Source organism: Zootoca vivipara, chromosome 6, assembly GCF_963506605.1.
Source record: "Zootoca vivipara chromosome 6, rZooViv1.1, whole genome shotgun sequence".
NCBI classification, from domain to species: domain Eukaryota; kingdom Metazoa; phylum Chordata; class Lepidosauria; order Squamata; family Lacertidae; genus Zootoca; species Zootoca vivipara.
The window spans coordinates 25,269,518-25,284,998 of record NC_083281.1 but is presented as its reverse complement, the minus strand read 5'-3'; the positions used below and the strand labels follow the sequence as shown (position 1 = coordinate 25,284,998).

At 46.6% G+C, this 15,481-nt stretch overlaps 1 protein-coding gene and 1 pseudogene across 1 annotated transcript; one reads left to right on the top strand and one right to left on the bottom strand.

The window, feature by feature from the left end:
* Positions 1-382: 382 nt before the first annotated feature.
* Positions 383-1,477, top strand: LOC118086239 (chemerin-like receptor 1). The gene has a single exon (XM_035117634.1). The coding sequence runs from the start codon at positions 383-385 to the stop codon at positions 1,475-1,477; it is 1,095 nt and encodes a 364-aa protein (XP_034973525.1).
* A 4,090-nt stretch (positions 1,478-5,567) lies between these two features.
* Positions 5,568-13,806, bottom strand: LOC118087222 (chemerin-like receptor 1; annotated as a pseudogene).
* Positions 13,807-15,481: the final 1,675 nt, after the last annotated feature.

Here is a 15,481-nt window from a genome sequence, read left to right as displayed (position 1 = left end):
GCTAGGGATGATGGGAGTTGTTGTCCCAAAACAGCTGGAGACCCAAGTTTGGGAAGCACTGGTTTAAATGAATATTATTGTGGACGACGCTGTGCCAAAAAAATTCTGCTATGTTCCCCCACCCCCGTCCAACCGTTCTCCAAACTTAACTCAGAAATTAAGTCAAATGTCAAGTTTCACACCTCTGATTCAAAATATGACTTGGGAACTAGGATTTCTTCATGAAAATCTGATACCAGTTTGAAATCTGTACACACACCCTTGCCTATTCATTCCAGTTCTGTGATACCAATATGGCATTTGTGTGGGTGTTTTGTTTTGTTTTGTTTCAGGACAAATAGAGAGAGAGAAAGAGAGAAGTGGTAAGTGAACCTGAGAAGAGATGGATCTTCTCCCCTTCTTTCAACTTGACAATGACACAGACTTTCCATCACCCACCAACAACAACATGTTTGACTACAACTGGACAGAAGAATGGCTCCTAGACCCTCACTCTGATGATGCCCACATTTTGCAAGCAATGAGAATCTTTTCCTTGGCAATTTACACCATCACCTTGCTCTTGGGGGCCATGGGCAATGGCCTTGTTATCTTCCTCACCGGTTTCCACATGAAGAAGACAGTTACCACCATCTGGTATCTCAACTTGGCTGTGGCTGATTTCATCTTTGCCCTTTGCCTCTCCACCGAGATAGCTTACGTAGCTCTGGGTTATCGCTGGACTCTGGGGAGGCTGATGTGCAAACTCAACACCGTGGTTCCCCTCTTGAACATGTTTGCCAGCGTCTTCTTCTTAACAGCCATCAGTGCCGACCGCTACGCTGCTGCGGTCCACCCGGTTTGGGCCTTGAACCACCGTGGTCCCCAGCTTGCTTCCCTGGTGGCAGTGTTCATCTGGGTAGCAGCCTTGGCTCTCAGCATCCCGTACTTCAGCTTCCGCGACACGGAAGAGCTAATGGATGGCACTATACATTGCATCTACAGCTTCCATTTGCAGGATGAGGGCAGCCTAAGGACACACCGTCTCATGGTGCTTGCTGAATTCGCGCTCGGCTTCCTAATCCCCTTCGGCGTCATTCTGGCCTGCTACTGCGCCATCATGATCAAGCTAAAGGGGAAGATCTTTGGCCAATTTGGACGATCCTTCAAGATCATAGTGGCAGTGGTCATGGTCTTCTTCTGCTGCTGGTTCCCCCACCACCTCTTCTCCATTCTCGAAACACTGGAAGACGATAGCCTTCAAATGCAAACCACCCTAGATATTGGCACCCCAGTGGCTGAGGGCCTGGTCTGCCTCAGCAGCTGCCTCAATCCCATTCTGTATGTCTTTGTTGGGTCCGACTACAGAAAGACCAGTCGCCAATCCCTCTTCCTGGCCTTTAAAGGAGCGGTCAGCGACAAGTGGGCCTTCACACCTTCTTTCCCCAGCAACAGAACCTCCAGCTCCACTTCGGGAATGGAGTCCTGCATGGTTTGAGATTTCCTTTTCGCAAGTTTATGTGTAGTCCATGTTCCTTACCCACCCACCCACCCACCCACCCACCCAAAAAACCTCTGCCTGGTTTTGCAAACTAAATAAATTAGGGGAAGGGGTGGTGCTTCCAGAAGACCTGTTTCTTGAGCATTCGTCCTGATCTGCTTGCAGGAAGATATGACAACATTGGCTATTAAATGAGCATTCATTCCCATTTGTTTGCGGAGAGGTGAAATGATGTTGCGTCAAGGCAAGTGTTACCTTTGTTGTCCACACACACACACACACACACACACACACACACACACACACTTTGCAGGCTGTCTCCCCAGCACTTTCCTTATCATAAAAAGTCTGATCTTTTGGGGATAGGGGGTTGTTGATTGCACAATTTGAATTTGCCTGTTTGTGATTGACTCCATGGGCGTAGCCAGGGGGGGGACAGGGGGCAGCTGCCCCCCATCAAGTAAAACAGTAGAAATACTTAACTAACTGACCAAGCACATTGGTTCTGCCCCCAGTAACAAAAGTCCTGCCCCCCCCCCACACACACAACAAAAATCCTGGCTACACCCATGATTGATCCCAAAGTGCTGTCATTTTCCGGTGGAAAAGCCCTATGCAACTTGACAGTTATCTCTGTTAGATTCCAGAAATGGCCTTTTTTGGTGAGTTGCACCCAGATTTGGGAACTCAATCCCATAGCACCCTCTCAGCCAGCCACCAAACATTGAGTTCCTGGCAAGTCTTCCACCTGTGAGGTTAGCTTGTTTTATTCTGTTTTGACTCTGTTGCAACTGGCTTTTAGTTATCATTTGCTGCCTTTTAAAAATACCAAAGTCCTTATTTCCTTCTTGCAATATTCATGTTATATGATTTTATGTGAGGTTATGCAGTTGTCAGCCATCCTGAGCATTAAGTGTGGAAAGGCACGATATAAATATGTTTAATTAATCCATGAATGTCTTTTACACATGCTGTTCCCAGTGCCGGATTATAAGCTAAACAAGCTATAGTTTAGGGCCCCCCAAAAAATTAAAGGAAAAAAAACTGGATGTACATTTCCAAAATATAAGATGAAAAACAAATAAAATAAAACCTACATACAGCAACAGTGTTTTGTTTTGTGTAGACACCTGTGATGTAAGCAATGGGCCCCGCCTGCTAGCCTGCTCCCTAAAATATCACTGGTTTTCTCATTACTATATCAATTACTTTGATAAAATACATATTTTGTTATGTGCAAATGGCTTTAGATACCTATTATATCCATAAATTACCATATAACATATATTCAACACAAAAAAACAGTGTTGTTGACAAAGGACAGCTGGACATATAAAGGGCCCCATTACCTTCAGTAGCTTAGGGCCTCATCAAACCTAAATCTGGCCCTGGCTGTTCCACTTCTGCTAGCTGGGTGAAGCAGCAAAGGGCTACAGCAACCTGAGGGCCACATTCCCTCTCAGGCAACCTCCAAGAGGCCACATCTCAGTGGTGGGCATAGCAATGAATACAAATGTTGCCTTTGTACTGAAGTAAGCAGGGGTATTCTGATAAACAACAAACAGAGTTCAAGGAAAATCACCTTTATTTCATTACTGCAGTAATGGTCCCCAGTCCAGGCAGACTGAGGCAAAGTATGCAGCTCAGTCCAGACTTTTATACATTTTGAGAGGTACGCCCACATGATACAAGAGCACTTACCGTAGATCCATCTCTCTTATGATACCGGATGAGCAGCAGGTCAAGAAGGTCGTTACAGCATGTGTCCTTTAGATCTTTTGCCGAGAGATAACATACTTCCCTACTTGGGCATCTTCCCAGATTTCTTGGGTCATACTGACCTGACTCTGACCCAGCATGTGAGGATATCTAGCTTATGAGCGCATCAGGCCCTTGACAAGATTCTCGCCTGTTCAACTGGTCAGGTGGGCTTAGTTTACTCACAGTTGATTCCTCACAAGTTTCTAGCCTGGGTCTGCATAACCTTTCCATAAACCTTTTACCTTCAAGTGAACTGCAAGAGGGAATGTCTCTCTTTTTACATCCTTTTATTTTTACAGGCTTGGGGGTCATTTGCAAACTTGGTTATTTTCTACTCAAATTGGTGATTTAGAATAAATTCTGATTGACGCTTCCTACAGTACAGCACACCAATTTCCACAGACATTCACATCTTCCTATCCGTCCTTCAGCCAAGCAAGAGGCACCATCAGAGTTTAAGGGCACATTCCAGCCAGGCAAAAAAAAAACATTCAGGGAAGGTGCACAGTGAAGCCAAGGAGGAATGTGTCCAGGGTGAGTCCCAAGGGCCAGGCAGAGGGGCCTGAGGGCCACATTAGGTCCTGTGATTTCCTGAGCCCAGTGCTTTTTTAAAAAAATGTTTAGGGGTACTCTCATTTTCCTACTCAAATTGAAATACTGCCCCTCAATGAGGCTAAACTTAGATTCACAAAGTGCTTATTGGTGTACGTACCCCTGTGTCCCCCCAGAAAAAAAGCACTGCCCGACCCTGAGCTGTTGATTACCCCTGAAATCCATCTTCCTGGCAGACAAAAGTTCTAACCTGACTTCCACTATGCCTCTGTCAGGCACTACCAAGCCTGCACCAGATGCCCTGTGCCCCTGTGGCCCTTGCCCTTTGCTCCAGCGCCACTGAGCCGCTAGTCAGAGAGATTGAATGGCAGACACATGGAACTGAGATCAGAGCCCAGACGGAGACAGCAACATCCATCAATGGATCCTTGGCATGGTGACATCAGCGCTCCGCCTCTGTGCTCTCCCTGCTGCATGCTTTTGCCTGGGTTAACAGTCATTGAACTGCCATATTCCATCTTACTTGCCTGGATGGATGGAAGTTGGAAAGGTCGGTGGGTGTAGAAAAACTTTTGTGTAGCTGAAATGCACCATCCATTGCTCCACCCGATTTTTGCCTCTGGCTCCACCCCCCACTGGCATGTGCCCCCCCCCCGAAGGTTGCCCACGGTGGAATTTGGCCCTCAGATTCACAGTGTTTCCCCCTTCCTGGTTTAGACTTTGAGAAGTCTCTATGAACTTGTTGCTGCTGCAAACTTAGATGAGTGTAAAATGCCCCAAGGCACTCTTCTAACTTGAAATTGGCAGATCCTTCCACCCATCCATACTTGCACCCCCATGTGGATGGGGAAGAATAGAGGGCACAGTGGGATCCCACTGTTGGCTGTCATGCGCTCGTGTGAATGCCTACCAGGGCAGTTGGGGGCCCTGGGAAACTAGCCTGCTTTTCCTAAGTTCCCAAAGTCTATGTGCATGCAGTTGTGGGCTGACAGGCTTTGTTCAGGCATTCAGATGAGCACGTGGAAGTTGGTGTCGGGCTAGTGGGCCTGATCCAGCTTTTCCACCTCCATGTACCTGCAATGCAAACATGCTGCATGGGAAAGGCTCCAAGGCGTTAACACCAGCAGGGGTGGCTTCGTGGATTTCTTCACCCCCTCCTTAACCTTCATTCGCCTCCCTCTTTCCCTCATCAACTCAATGCCACCTCCTTTTCTCTCTGGGGAATTGATCTTTGAGTTTCAGGGTTCTGGCGATGTTCCTGGACTCCGACTGCCATCAGCCCCAAGGCAGCAAAGCCACTGGTCAAGGATGATGGGCATTGTAGTTCAGTAACATCTGGAAGGCCACAGGTTCCCCATCCCTGCTTTTTTATACAGTGGTCCCTCGCTAGACGAATGCCCTGCTAGATGAATTTTTCGCTAGATGGATGGGTTTTGCGATCGGAGGTTGCTTCGCAAGACAAATTCATTTTGTGAAAAATTCATCTAGCGAATCGCGGTTTCCCATAGGAATGCATTGAAATTCAATTAATGCGTTCTCATGGGCAAAAAAAAAAAAATCAATGCATTCCTATGGGATTCGCAATATGAATTTTTCACAAAACGAATTGACTCACAGAACGCATTAAATTCGTCTTGCGAGGCACCACTGTATCCCCATTTGCTCCAGAGTTGGTTGATAAGGATCCACTGAAGGGGGCATGCTTGAAAACTAGGACCTCCAAGGACATCTGCCTTTCAGGGTGGCAACATACAAAGCAAATTCAAATCCAACAACAACATCAAAGCAAATACTTTTATTTAGATACAGGGATACAAGGTCAATGCAGAGTTAAGACAGTCTTGTTTTTTTAAATGGCTGTCCATAAAACTTTTACAAAGAGACCAATATCAATTTTTTTGAAAAAAAAGTCCACATAGCATAGCATGAAACATCAGGTCACAAAAGAATGATATATGCACCTACAGTGCTATTTTTCTAGAAAAAGAGGTGCAGGAACTCACCATGAAAGCCTCCCTTGTTCTCCTATAATGGCAATGAGGTGCCAGAACTGAGTTCCAGTGAGTTCCGGCTGGAATAAAAAAACACCGTATGCACATACTGTAGATCTGCCTTCACCCAGCTGGTTGCTTCCAGATGATTTGGACTACAACTTCCCCAGCTCTAGCCAGGACTATAAACAGTGCAGGGTAGATTCTGAATGGATGCATTTCACAATCTTGCCCTGGAGGGTGGGGTTTGGAAGCAGAAAGTTTCATACACCCTGGGAGTCTAACTCTACTGAAGATCTGGTCTTGTTGGTCACCAAGCTCTGGCTGCTGTCCTCAGCGAAGGCACTCTCAAATGCAGAGAAGAGTGAGTATCTCAGCCTCTCCTTGAAATCATGCCCCATGAAGGCATACAAGATGGGGTTGAGGCAGCTGTTGACGAAAGCCAAGCTGGTTGTCAGCGGAACGCCGATGATCAACACCAAACTCAGATCTACACCTTCGTGTGCTTTCAGCTCAATGAAAGAGAAGACATGATAGGGAATCCAACAGACAAAAAGGCCACAATCACTGCTGTGATGACCTTGAAGGGCTTGTTTGATTGGCTCAACTGGTTCCTCCTCAGCTTCAGAACAATCGCCCCGTAGCAAATGACGATGACGCTGAAGGGGATGACGAAGCCAAAGATGAACCGGCTGATGCTCATCGCACGATGCTCCTTAAGGCTACCATATTTGCTGTAGCAGTTGGTCTTCTTTGGATCACTGTGAGCTGGGGCTGTATTCCTGAAATAGAGGTTTGGAGAACACAGCACCAATGCCAAGATCCAAACACCGAAGGCCACAAAGGAAGCAAGCCGGGGTGTCCGATGATTCTGAGCCCACACAGGCCAGAACACAGAAATGAACCGGTCGATGCTGATGATCATGAGGAGGTAGACACTGGCATAGAGGTTGAGGAAGGCAAGGGTAGTGTTCAACTTGCATATTGCCAGGCCAAAGGGCCAATGAAAGTCCAGGGCTAGGTAGACAATGCTCAAGGGAAGGAAGAAAGTGAAGGCAAAGTCAGCAATGGCCAAGTTGAGAAACCAGACAGTGTTGACTGTCCTCTTCATACGGAAGCCGGCAATGAATATAACCAGCCCATTACCAATGACCCCCAGCAGGAAGGCAAGGCTGTAAATTATCATAGGGACAATGTTCAACCTTTTTCGCAAGGTTTCTTGAAATATATATGCTTCCTCGTCATATTCATAATCATAGGGAAGACCTGTGGGGTCTGGAAAAGAATTATCAATGGGAAGGTTTGTCAGTGCAGTTGTGCTCTTCATTCTTTTTGACTGAGAGTCTCCTTTATTGAAGTCTTCTCCCTTTTCTTGGCTGAAACAAAGCAAGAACATTAGGCCCAATGTGCAGGAGAAGGTCCAGCATGCTATTCGCCACAGCAACCCAACCAAACACCTCTGGAGGCTCACAGGCAGGACAGAGATGACCCATAGAACAGCCTTGTCCCCAGCATGTGGTATTCAGAAATATCCTGGCATAGGTTACCGCAGAAAGGCAGAATACAAATAAATGTTGATGGCGACCAGGAAATGAGAATTCTCAGCTTTCCTCCCAAGCCTTTAAAAAAAGTCAAGACCAAATACTCACCCTTCAGCTCCCAGCCTGTCCTCTCCCCTCTGAACGTCGATTGCTGCAGCCCCGTGCCTGCAAGGTGGGGAATGAGGTGTTATTATGGAGTGAAGGCTGCCAAGGAGATGCTCTGCATTTCATTAGCCCACACAGGGGGAAAAGGTTGCCTCTGTGTCACTCTTGGCCCAGGGGAAAAAAGTAGTAGCACAGTTGACAAACCTTTGGGAGCTGGGAGCCATTTGTCCACGGTGACAGCAGTTGCCGTGTTCTCTGCCACAGTTCCTTTGCCTCTTAACGGCACAGGAAAATGTTTTGAGGAGGAGGAGGAGGTGGAGGAGGAGGTGGAGGCTTTCCCCTGCAGGCTTCACCTGTTGAATTTCTACCTGCTAGGCAGCTGTCAAAGGACCAGAGTCCCAGAGGGAAGCAGAAGTGGCTACTAGCGGGTACAATGGCACCCGCAGACAGCATCTTGGTGACCTCTGAACTAGAGGTTCATAGGAGCCCAAAGGAAATGCACACAACCACACACACCCTGCACGTTTGCAGCATGCCTCGGGCGACACAATTTACTGGCCTGGGCTCTCTTGCTAGGGAGCCTTACTCCTGGAACATATGGAGTAACAAGACAGAAAAGAGAAAATGTCCCTGATCATGTGAAGAAAACCTGCCCTGCTTCACCACAGAGTGAGAACAGTCCTCCCTCGCCGACCCCGCAAGCGAGACAGAGCATCAGCGTGCACCATAAGTCATGCTGTCAAGGGGTGGAGAACACCCAGGCATTTACTGATAAAGCCTCTACGACCACCTACTCAGTCCCCATCCCCTGTGCCCCAGAATATGCACTTGCTTAGCCAAACAGATGGGAAAGAGAGGAAAGAAGAAACTTCTCCATTCTCCCTTCCTTGTGCGCATTCAGGGTTGGCCAGGGGTTGCCACTGTTGGGCAGTGGCCAGGGGCCCCCACCACTGCAGCTTCTGCTCCTCATTGCTATCACTGCCTGTTCAGCAACCCTCTTCGATCTTGCAAGCAGTGATAAGGGCAAGAAGAGAAGATGGAGCAGTATCTCCATCTGGGCAGTTGTGCAGACTGGGCCAGGATGGAGAGGGGCAAGCAGTGCCTTGGACAGGAGCAAGGGCAGATTAAGACCTTTAGAGACCCTAAGCACTTAAAAGGATTTTGTTGCTTCCATAAATGCCAGATTCAAAATACAGTGGTGCCTCGCTAGACAAATTTAATTCGTTCCACCTCCGCTAGAAAAATCTCTTCGTTAAGCGAAAAATTCGTCTTACAGGGCATTCATCTAGCGAGGCACCACTGTATAAACAATAATAAACTGTAAAATAAAATTTTATCTTTTGAAATGAAACAAACCCTAAAATAATGTTTCTTTTTGTATACTTCCACTTCATTTCATGACATGAACAAATTAATTGCTAGCTTACAGATGAATCTCGTGATTTAGTGCTTTAATTAATAGAGACAGAATTTTTTTCTCAGAATTTGTAAACTGAAAAGTTGAGTTGCTGGTCCATAGAAAAACCAACAACGGAAAATTTCATGCCCTCCAACATTTCTCCGATGAAAATAGGGAAATCCCATTCCATAATGATATTTTTGCTATTTATACCCCACACATCTTACTGGGTTGCCCCAGCCACTCTGGGCCACTTCCAACATATATAAAAACATAATAAAACATTAAACTTTTTTTTAAAAAAAACAAAAACCTAACTTATACAGGATGGCTTCAGATGGCTCGGGGGTCAGATAACTCCATACCCTCCAACATTTCTCCAATGAAATAGGGACATCCTAAGGAAAAGCGGGACATTCCGGGATCAAATCAGAAACTGGGACGGCTCTTCTAAATCAGGGATATCCAAGGAGAATAGGGACACTTGGAGGGTCTGAAATTTCTGTGGTGGCCCCCTTCCCTTGATGCCCTAAGCACATGCTTATTTTGCTTAATGGTTAATCTGGCTCTGGACAAGAGACCTCAAAGTCCCTTCAAGACCTGGATTCAGCATTGCATAGATTAAGCAGGTTCTCCCCTTAAGGAGAACATGGGCTGCAGAAGGGTTAACAAGACATTTCCCTGGTTTGTTGGGTGGGTCAGTTTGGATGGCCACTGGGGTATTGTTGCTGGGGGAAATGTTATGTTGCAACTTATTTGATTGACAGCCACAGCCTATATATACTGAGCAAGCAGCTTACGATTTCACTTTTGGTGCTTGCAACGGATCTCCCTCCCTCCCTATATTTAGGGGTTTTGTTTGCGCATGACGTTGCTGTGCCTGTCATGGGGTCGTCCGTTTTGATGCAGGGGCCTAGTAGGAATTTTGCCACTTGGCTGATTGGCTGGTGCCTTGTGGTTTTTGCCTACTACATAGCAAAATGTCACAACTTGTAAGGTTGCGGTTAGGCATTGGTTCAAATTGGATGGTGGAGGGGTACGGATTTGGCTGGGCCTGCCCCTCAAAATTGCTGCTGCCTTTAGGGGTATTCCATTAAAGGAATCCTGGGGCTCCACATGTTTGTCCGTACCCCCGGTAGGGGCTAGGACTGCGCATGAGCCTCGGGGAGCATCTGGGGGAGAGGTCAAGGGCTTGGTGGCCCTGCCCCAGCCTCCCTCAGAGGGTGCTTACCTATCCTGGCTTCCCCAGTACGCTAGGGGAGTCAGATCTGTCCCAGGCGGGGGACAGATGGCTGGGGAACCAATGCCTAAGCAACCACTCACATTGTTGTTGTTGTTTAGTCGTTTAGTCGTGTCCGACTCTTCGTGACCCCATGGACCATAGCACGCCAGGCACTCCTGTCTTCCACTGCCTCCCGCAGTTTGGTCAAACTCATGTTCGTAGCTGCGAGAACACTGTCCAACCATCTCGTCCTCTGTCGTCCCCTTCTCCTAGTGCCCTCCATCTTTCCCAACATCAAGGTCTTTTCCAAGGATTCTTCTCTTCTCATGAGGTGGCCAAAGTATTGGAGCCTCAGCTTCACGATCTGTCCTTCCAGTGAGCACTCAGGGCTGATTTCCTTAAGAATGGATAGGTTTGATCTTCTTGCAGTCCATGGGACTCTCAAGAGTCTCCTCCAGCACCATAATTCAAAAGCATCAATTCTTCGGCGATCAGCCTTCTTTATGGTCCAGCTCTCCCTTCCATACATCACTACTGGGAAAACCATAGCTTTAACTATACGGACCTTTGTAGGCAAGGTGATGTCTCTGCATTTTAAGATGCTGTCTAGGTTTGTCATTGCTTTTCTCCCAAGAAACAGGCGTCTTTTAATTTCGTGACTGCTGTCACCATCTGCAGTGATCAAGGAGCCCAAGAAAGTAAAATCTCTCACTGCCTCCATTTCTTCCCCTTCTATTTGCCAGGAGGTGATGGGACCAGTGGCCATGATCTTGGTTTTTTTGATGTTGAGCTTCAGACCATATTTTGCGCTCTCCTCTTTCACCCTCATTAAAAGGTTCTTTAATTCCTCCTCACTTTCTGCCATCAAGGTTGTGTCATCTGCATATCTGAGGTTGTTGATATTTCTTCCGGCAATCTTAATTCCTCACATTAATACACTCACATTAGTTGTATTTAAATAAAGTTGTGGCCAAAATTAATGCCAAAAACCTTAAACTTAAATTCTGTGTGAAGTGTGTGTTATTGGTGGGAAGTCTTGGTACCTCGGCACGCAATGCCAATGGTGGGGAATGTCAGGCCTTGGAGCCCAAAGTCAACCCTCTAAGCCTATCCATCTGCGCCTCAGCCCTCTCCCCAGGCCTGGCCCTCCTTCAAGCTCCTAGCCGAGCTGGAGTTTGTCTTTGAACCCTGACCACGCGCCTCGCTCCTCCAGAGTGGAGGATGGAGAGTGGGGTTTGAGTGTGTGCAAAAACTAAAGGTAACATTTGTTGATCTGCCCGCATTTGTCTCCGGACCCACCCCAATTATTATTATTATTTATTAAAAATTAAAAATCACTATTTTTTTTTAAAAAAAAAACAACACAACACAACAGCAGGTCAGAGCAAAAGTTTCTACATTCTCTCTTCCTCTTTGGAGATCAAGAGCAATTGCCACACTGTGGTAACTTCCTGTCAACCAGGAGCCTGTTACGTACCTTGATCTGAGGCAAGACCAACATTTCTCGGGTGAAAATAGGGACATTCTATTCCAAACCAGGAAGCTTCTCCCGCATTTGATCTTGCCACACACATGTATGTCATATCTGCATGTCACCTTGAGCCAATGGCAACATCTCCGCCGAAGCTGCCTCATGGGATTGTTGTAAAGGGGGGAAAGTGTGGTGGAAGGGATCGTGTGTGACGCCTTCCGCCATAGCTGTCAACTTTCAGATTTGAAAATAAGGGATCAGCAGCCTCACCTGTCCCGGGGACAGTCTACGCTATGGTATATCTAACAATCTAGGATAGCAGTGGGAAACAGCGCTGGAAAAAGGGAATTTCTAGCAAAAAAGGGGAAGGTTGGCAGCTGTGGCTTGGAATAAGGGAGTTTCCCGCAAAAAAGGGGAGGGTTGACAGCTATGCCTTCCGCAGATAAATGGAATGTAACAAAACTTTAGCTGTAAGCTTCCTTGAGTCCCTGTCAGGGGGGAAAGGTGAGTAATAATAATAATAATAATAATAATAATAATAATAATAATATAGAAGACATTGTGAGAATGATCAAGAACCTACCAGAGAGGAAATCCTATTGAACTCAGTGGGATTGCAGTGTAAGGCTGCACAGTCTTTACCCAGTTACCTGGGAGTAAGCTCCATTCAATACAGTGTGACTTCTCAATAGACAGCGCAAGGCTCCATTTACAATGAAGGAACAAAGACTCCACACATTTCCTTTAAACATTGCAATTAAAGAACTGAAAGCGTATTGGCTACAGTTTCCTTCAAAATTATAAGAAGGGGTTCGTATGCCACCTTCACCGCTACCTTTGTTTGGTGCAGGCATTTCATTTTCAGTATGAACGTAACTCCGTTTTCTACCTGCACACACAGCGCAAAGTCTCCTGTTTCCAAAAAGGACAGAAGGTGGTTGGATTTTTCTGGAGGGGGGTGTCTGAACTCTCTACCACTTCTTATCAAGATGAGGAAGCGAGGAGAAAGGAAAAGTGGGACATTCCAGGATCAAATCAGAAACCAGGGTGGTTTCTGTAATTCCGGGGTTGTCCCTCCCTGGAAAACCAGGACACTTGGAGGGGATGCAAGCAGAGGCAAACAACTCACCATGTAGACCTATTAGCATTTTCTTCACAGTACCTTTTAGCTGGCAACCAGGGCAGTATTTCTCCACCTGGACATCCAGTGACTGATGATTCCCATTCATCATCCAGTTACCACAAGGTACAAAGCCTGAGACCACCTGCACACATTTAAAGCACTACGATAGCACTTTTTAAGTGCCCACGTAATTCTGGGAACTGTTGAGGGTGCCGAGAGGTGTCAGGAGACCCCTATCCCCCTCCCACCGCTACCATTATTCCCAGAATTCCCTGGGGAGATGGATTGATTGTTAAACCACTGTGGGAACAGCAGCTCTGCAGCTATGACTGTGTTATCCTGTTCCGATAATGGTTCTATACACATGCACAGAGAGAGATTTTATCCTCACAAAAATCCTGCAAAGTAGAATAGGCTGAGCAATAACAATTGCCCCAGGCCTGTCCAGTGAGCCTCGTGTGGCAGAGGGAAACTTGAACTCGGGTCTCTCTGGTCCTAGGCTAACATTCTGCCCATCCTGACATCCTGCTGCCCACTTTGTTTCCTCCTCTCTTTCTTTCAAAGCTGCAGTAATCGGTAGCAGGGGTGGGGAGCTCTCTAGCTTAGTGGTAGAGCATCTGCTTTGCATGCAGGAGGTCCCAGGTTCAATCCCCCGCATCAGCATCTCCAGGCATAGCTGCCAAGTTTTCCCTTTTCTCGCGAGGAAGCCTATTTAGCATAAGGGAAAATCCCTTAAAAAAGGGATAACTTGGCAGCTATGTCTCCAGGTAGGGTTGGAAGTGACTTCTACCTGAACCCATAGAGAGTCACTGCCAGTCTGACAATCCTGAGCAAAATGGTCTGATACAATATAAGGCAGCTTGCTGTGTTCCTAATTCTAACCTGCAAGAACAGGGGCAGGAAAAAGCAAATTCCAAAAGACAGAAAGCAGCAATCCCACAGAGTTTCTTTTAGGAGATGATAGATAGATAGATAGATAGATGATAGATAGATAGATAGATAGATAGATAGATAGATAGATAGATAGATAGATAGTCTGCCACAGGACTATAAAAAGCACAGAGCTTCCATCAAGGAGGAAAAGTATCCCCTGTTCCTCCCAATCAAGGTGGTGCTTACCTTAAAGAGAAAGAAAATCTGTGCTGCTGCCTCAAACACAAGGAGAATTCTCTAAATGCAAAGAAGAAAGCAGAAGTGGGAGGATATGTAGATATGAAAAGTGGGGTGTGTCTTTGTGACACAATCCCCTTTTACACCATGAGTGGTTCCTATAGGAGTTGCAGAACAGGGTGGCGGGGAGAGTCCATCCACCCATTCTCCTCCACCTCAACAGTTTAAAGTGGAAGGCTGCGATGGCCACCATCTCGGATGGCTTTAAAAGAGGATAGGACAAACCCATGATAGAGAAGGCTATCAGGGGCCAGGAATGCCTGGTGCTGGCAACTGCAGGCGTGGAGAGTGCCCTGCTTGCAGTGACTCTGCAGTAAAGCAGTAGCTATGCATGCAGAAGGTCCCTGGTCAGATACCCAGCGTATTCAGGTAGGGCTGTGAATGCCCCTTGCTTGAAACTGTAGCAACCCATTGCCAGCCCGTGGTATTTCTTAATTCCAGTGCCTCCGTCAATACGCATGGCACACACAGAGAGAATGAGATCAACCCCTAGCTCGAGAAGCTACTAAAAATAAAGAAGACCTGCGACAAAATGTCACAGAATCGAGTGCTCTGGTGCATCGTTCTTGCCAGCCGGCCATACCCTCCTCAGATTACTCCATTCCGTTCCATCCCTTTCCCTCTCTCGGCGTTCCATGGCCACTAAGCATGCTCAGCCTTCTGGGGCTGTTTCAGGAAAGGGACTTGGCTTTTTCTTCTTCTTTTCCTAAGAAAGAAAAGAAAAACTTCTGCCAACCTTGCGATTCTCCCTACACAATGATACCTCCCCCTTGTACTTCAGTAGTTTTCACTACCTGCCCATCCTAACTCCTGAGTTTACTATTTGCTTTTTTTAAATAATTAAATCTCCCATATGATTGCAAACTCCAATCGTATATATCGGGTTTTTTGTTACACATTTTCTTCTTGACTTCCTGACCCTCTGTCCCTGATGTTTTTCTCCTATTGTTATCCCTCATTAATAGCTGCATCCACATTTATTTTCTAAGCCCTGCAAAATCCACTCTTTACTTTCTTCCAGTGCTCATATCTCAAATCCTGCACGTGATTTCACATAAGAATGATAATTCGGTAGGCAGTCCACCAATGGCAATTAAAGGCACAGAAGTCCTGTCCTCTATTGAGTCTGGCAACCCTACTGGCGCATGCTAGTTGTGGTTGAGCCTAGAGGCAAACATGGGTAGGCCTCCCAATGTGAATTCAACCTTGGTACAGTAGGTTTGTTTTGACATACTCATACGCCTCTCACTGTGTCCTCTAAGCACACAAGCAAGAGGCATCATCAGAGTTCAAGGCTTCATTCCAGCCAGGCAAAAACGTTCAAGGAGGATGCAGAGCTCTGCTGGGAAAGGGTCTGGTTTGGGGGAAGCGGGTGTGCCCTAGAGAAAACTCCAATGGCCAGTCAGAGAAGGCTGCAGGGCCACATTTCTCCCTGGGGCCAGAGGTTAAACCTACTTGCTGGAAAGAATTGTCATTCAGGGAAGTGAAAATGATGTCAATTGTCCACCAAGGCTGGTCTTGCAGATGTCAGCAGGAAAAGGAAAGGAAATTTACAGAAACCTTATGTGTTGCATGGGGAAGAGCTGAAGAAACGGCAGGCAAAAATAAATAATAAACATGTTGCAATCCGTTTTATAAGGTTGTCTTACAGCAATGATATTACCGC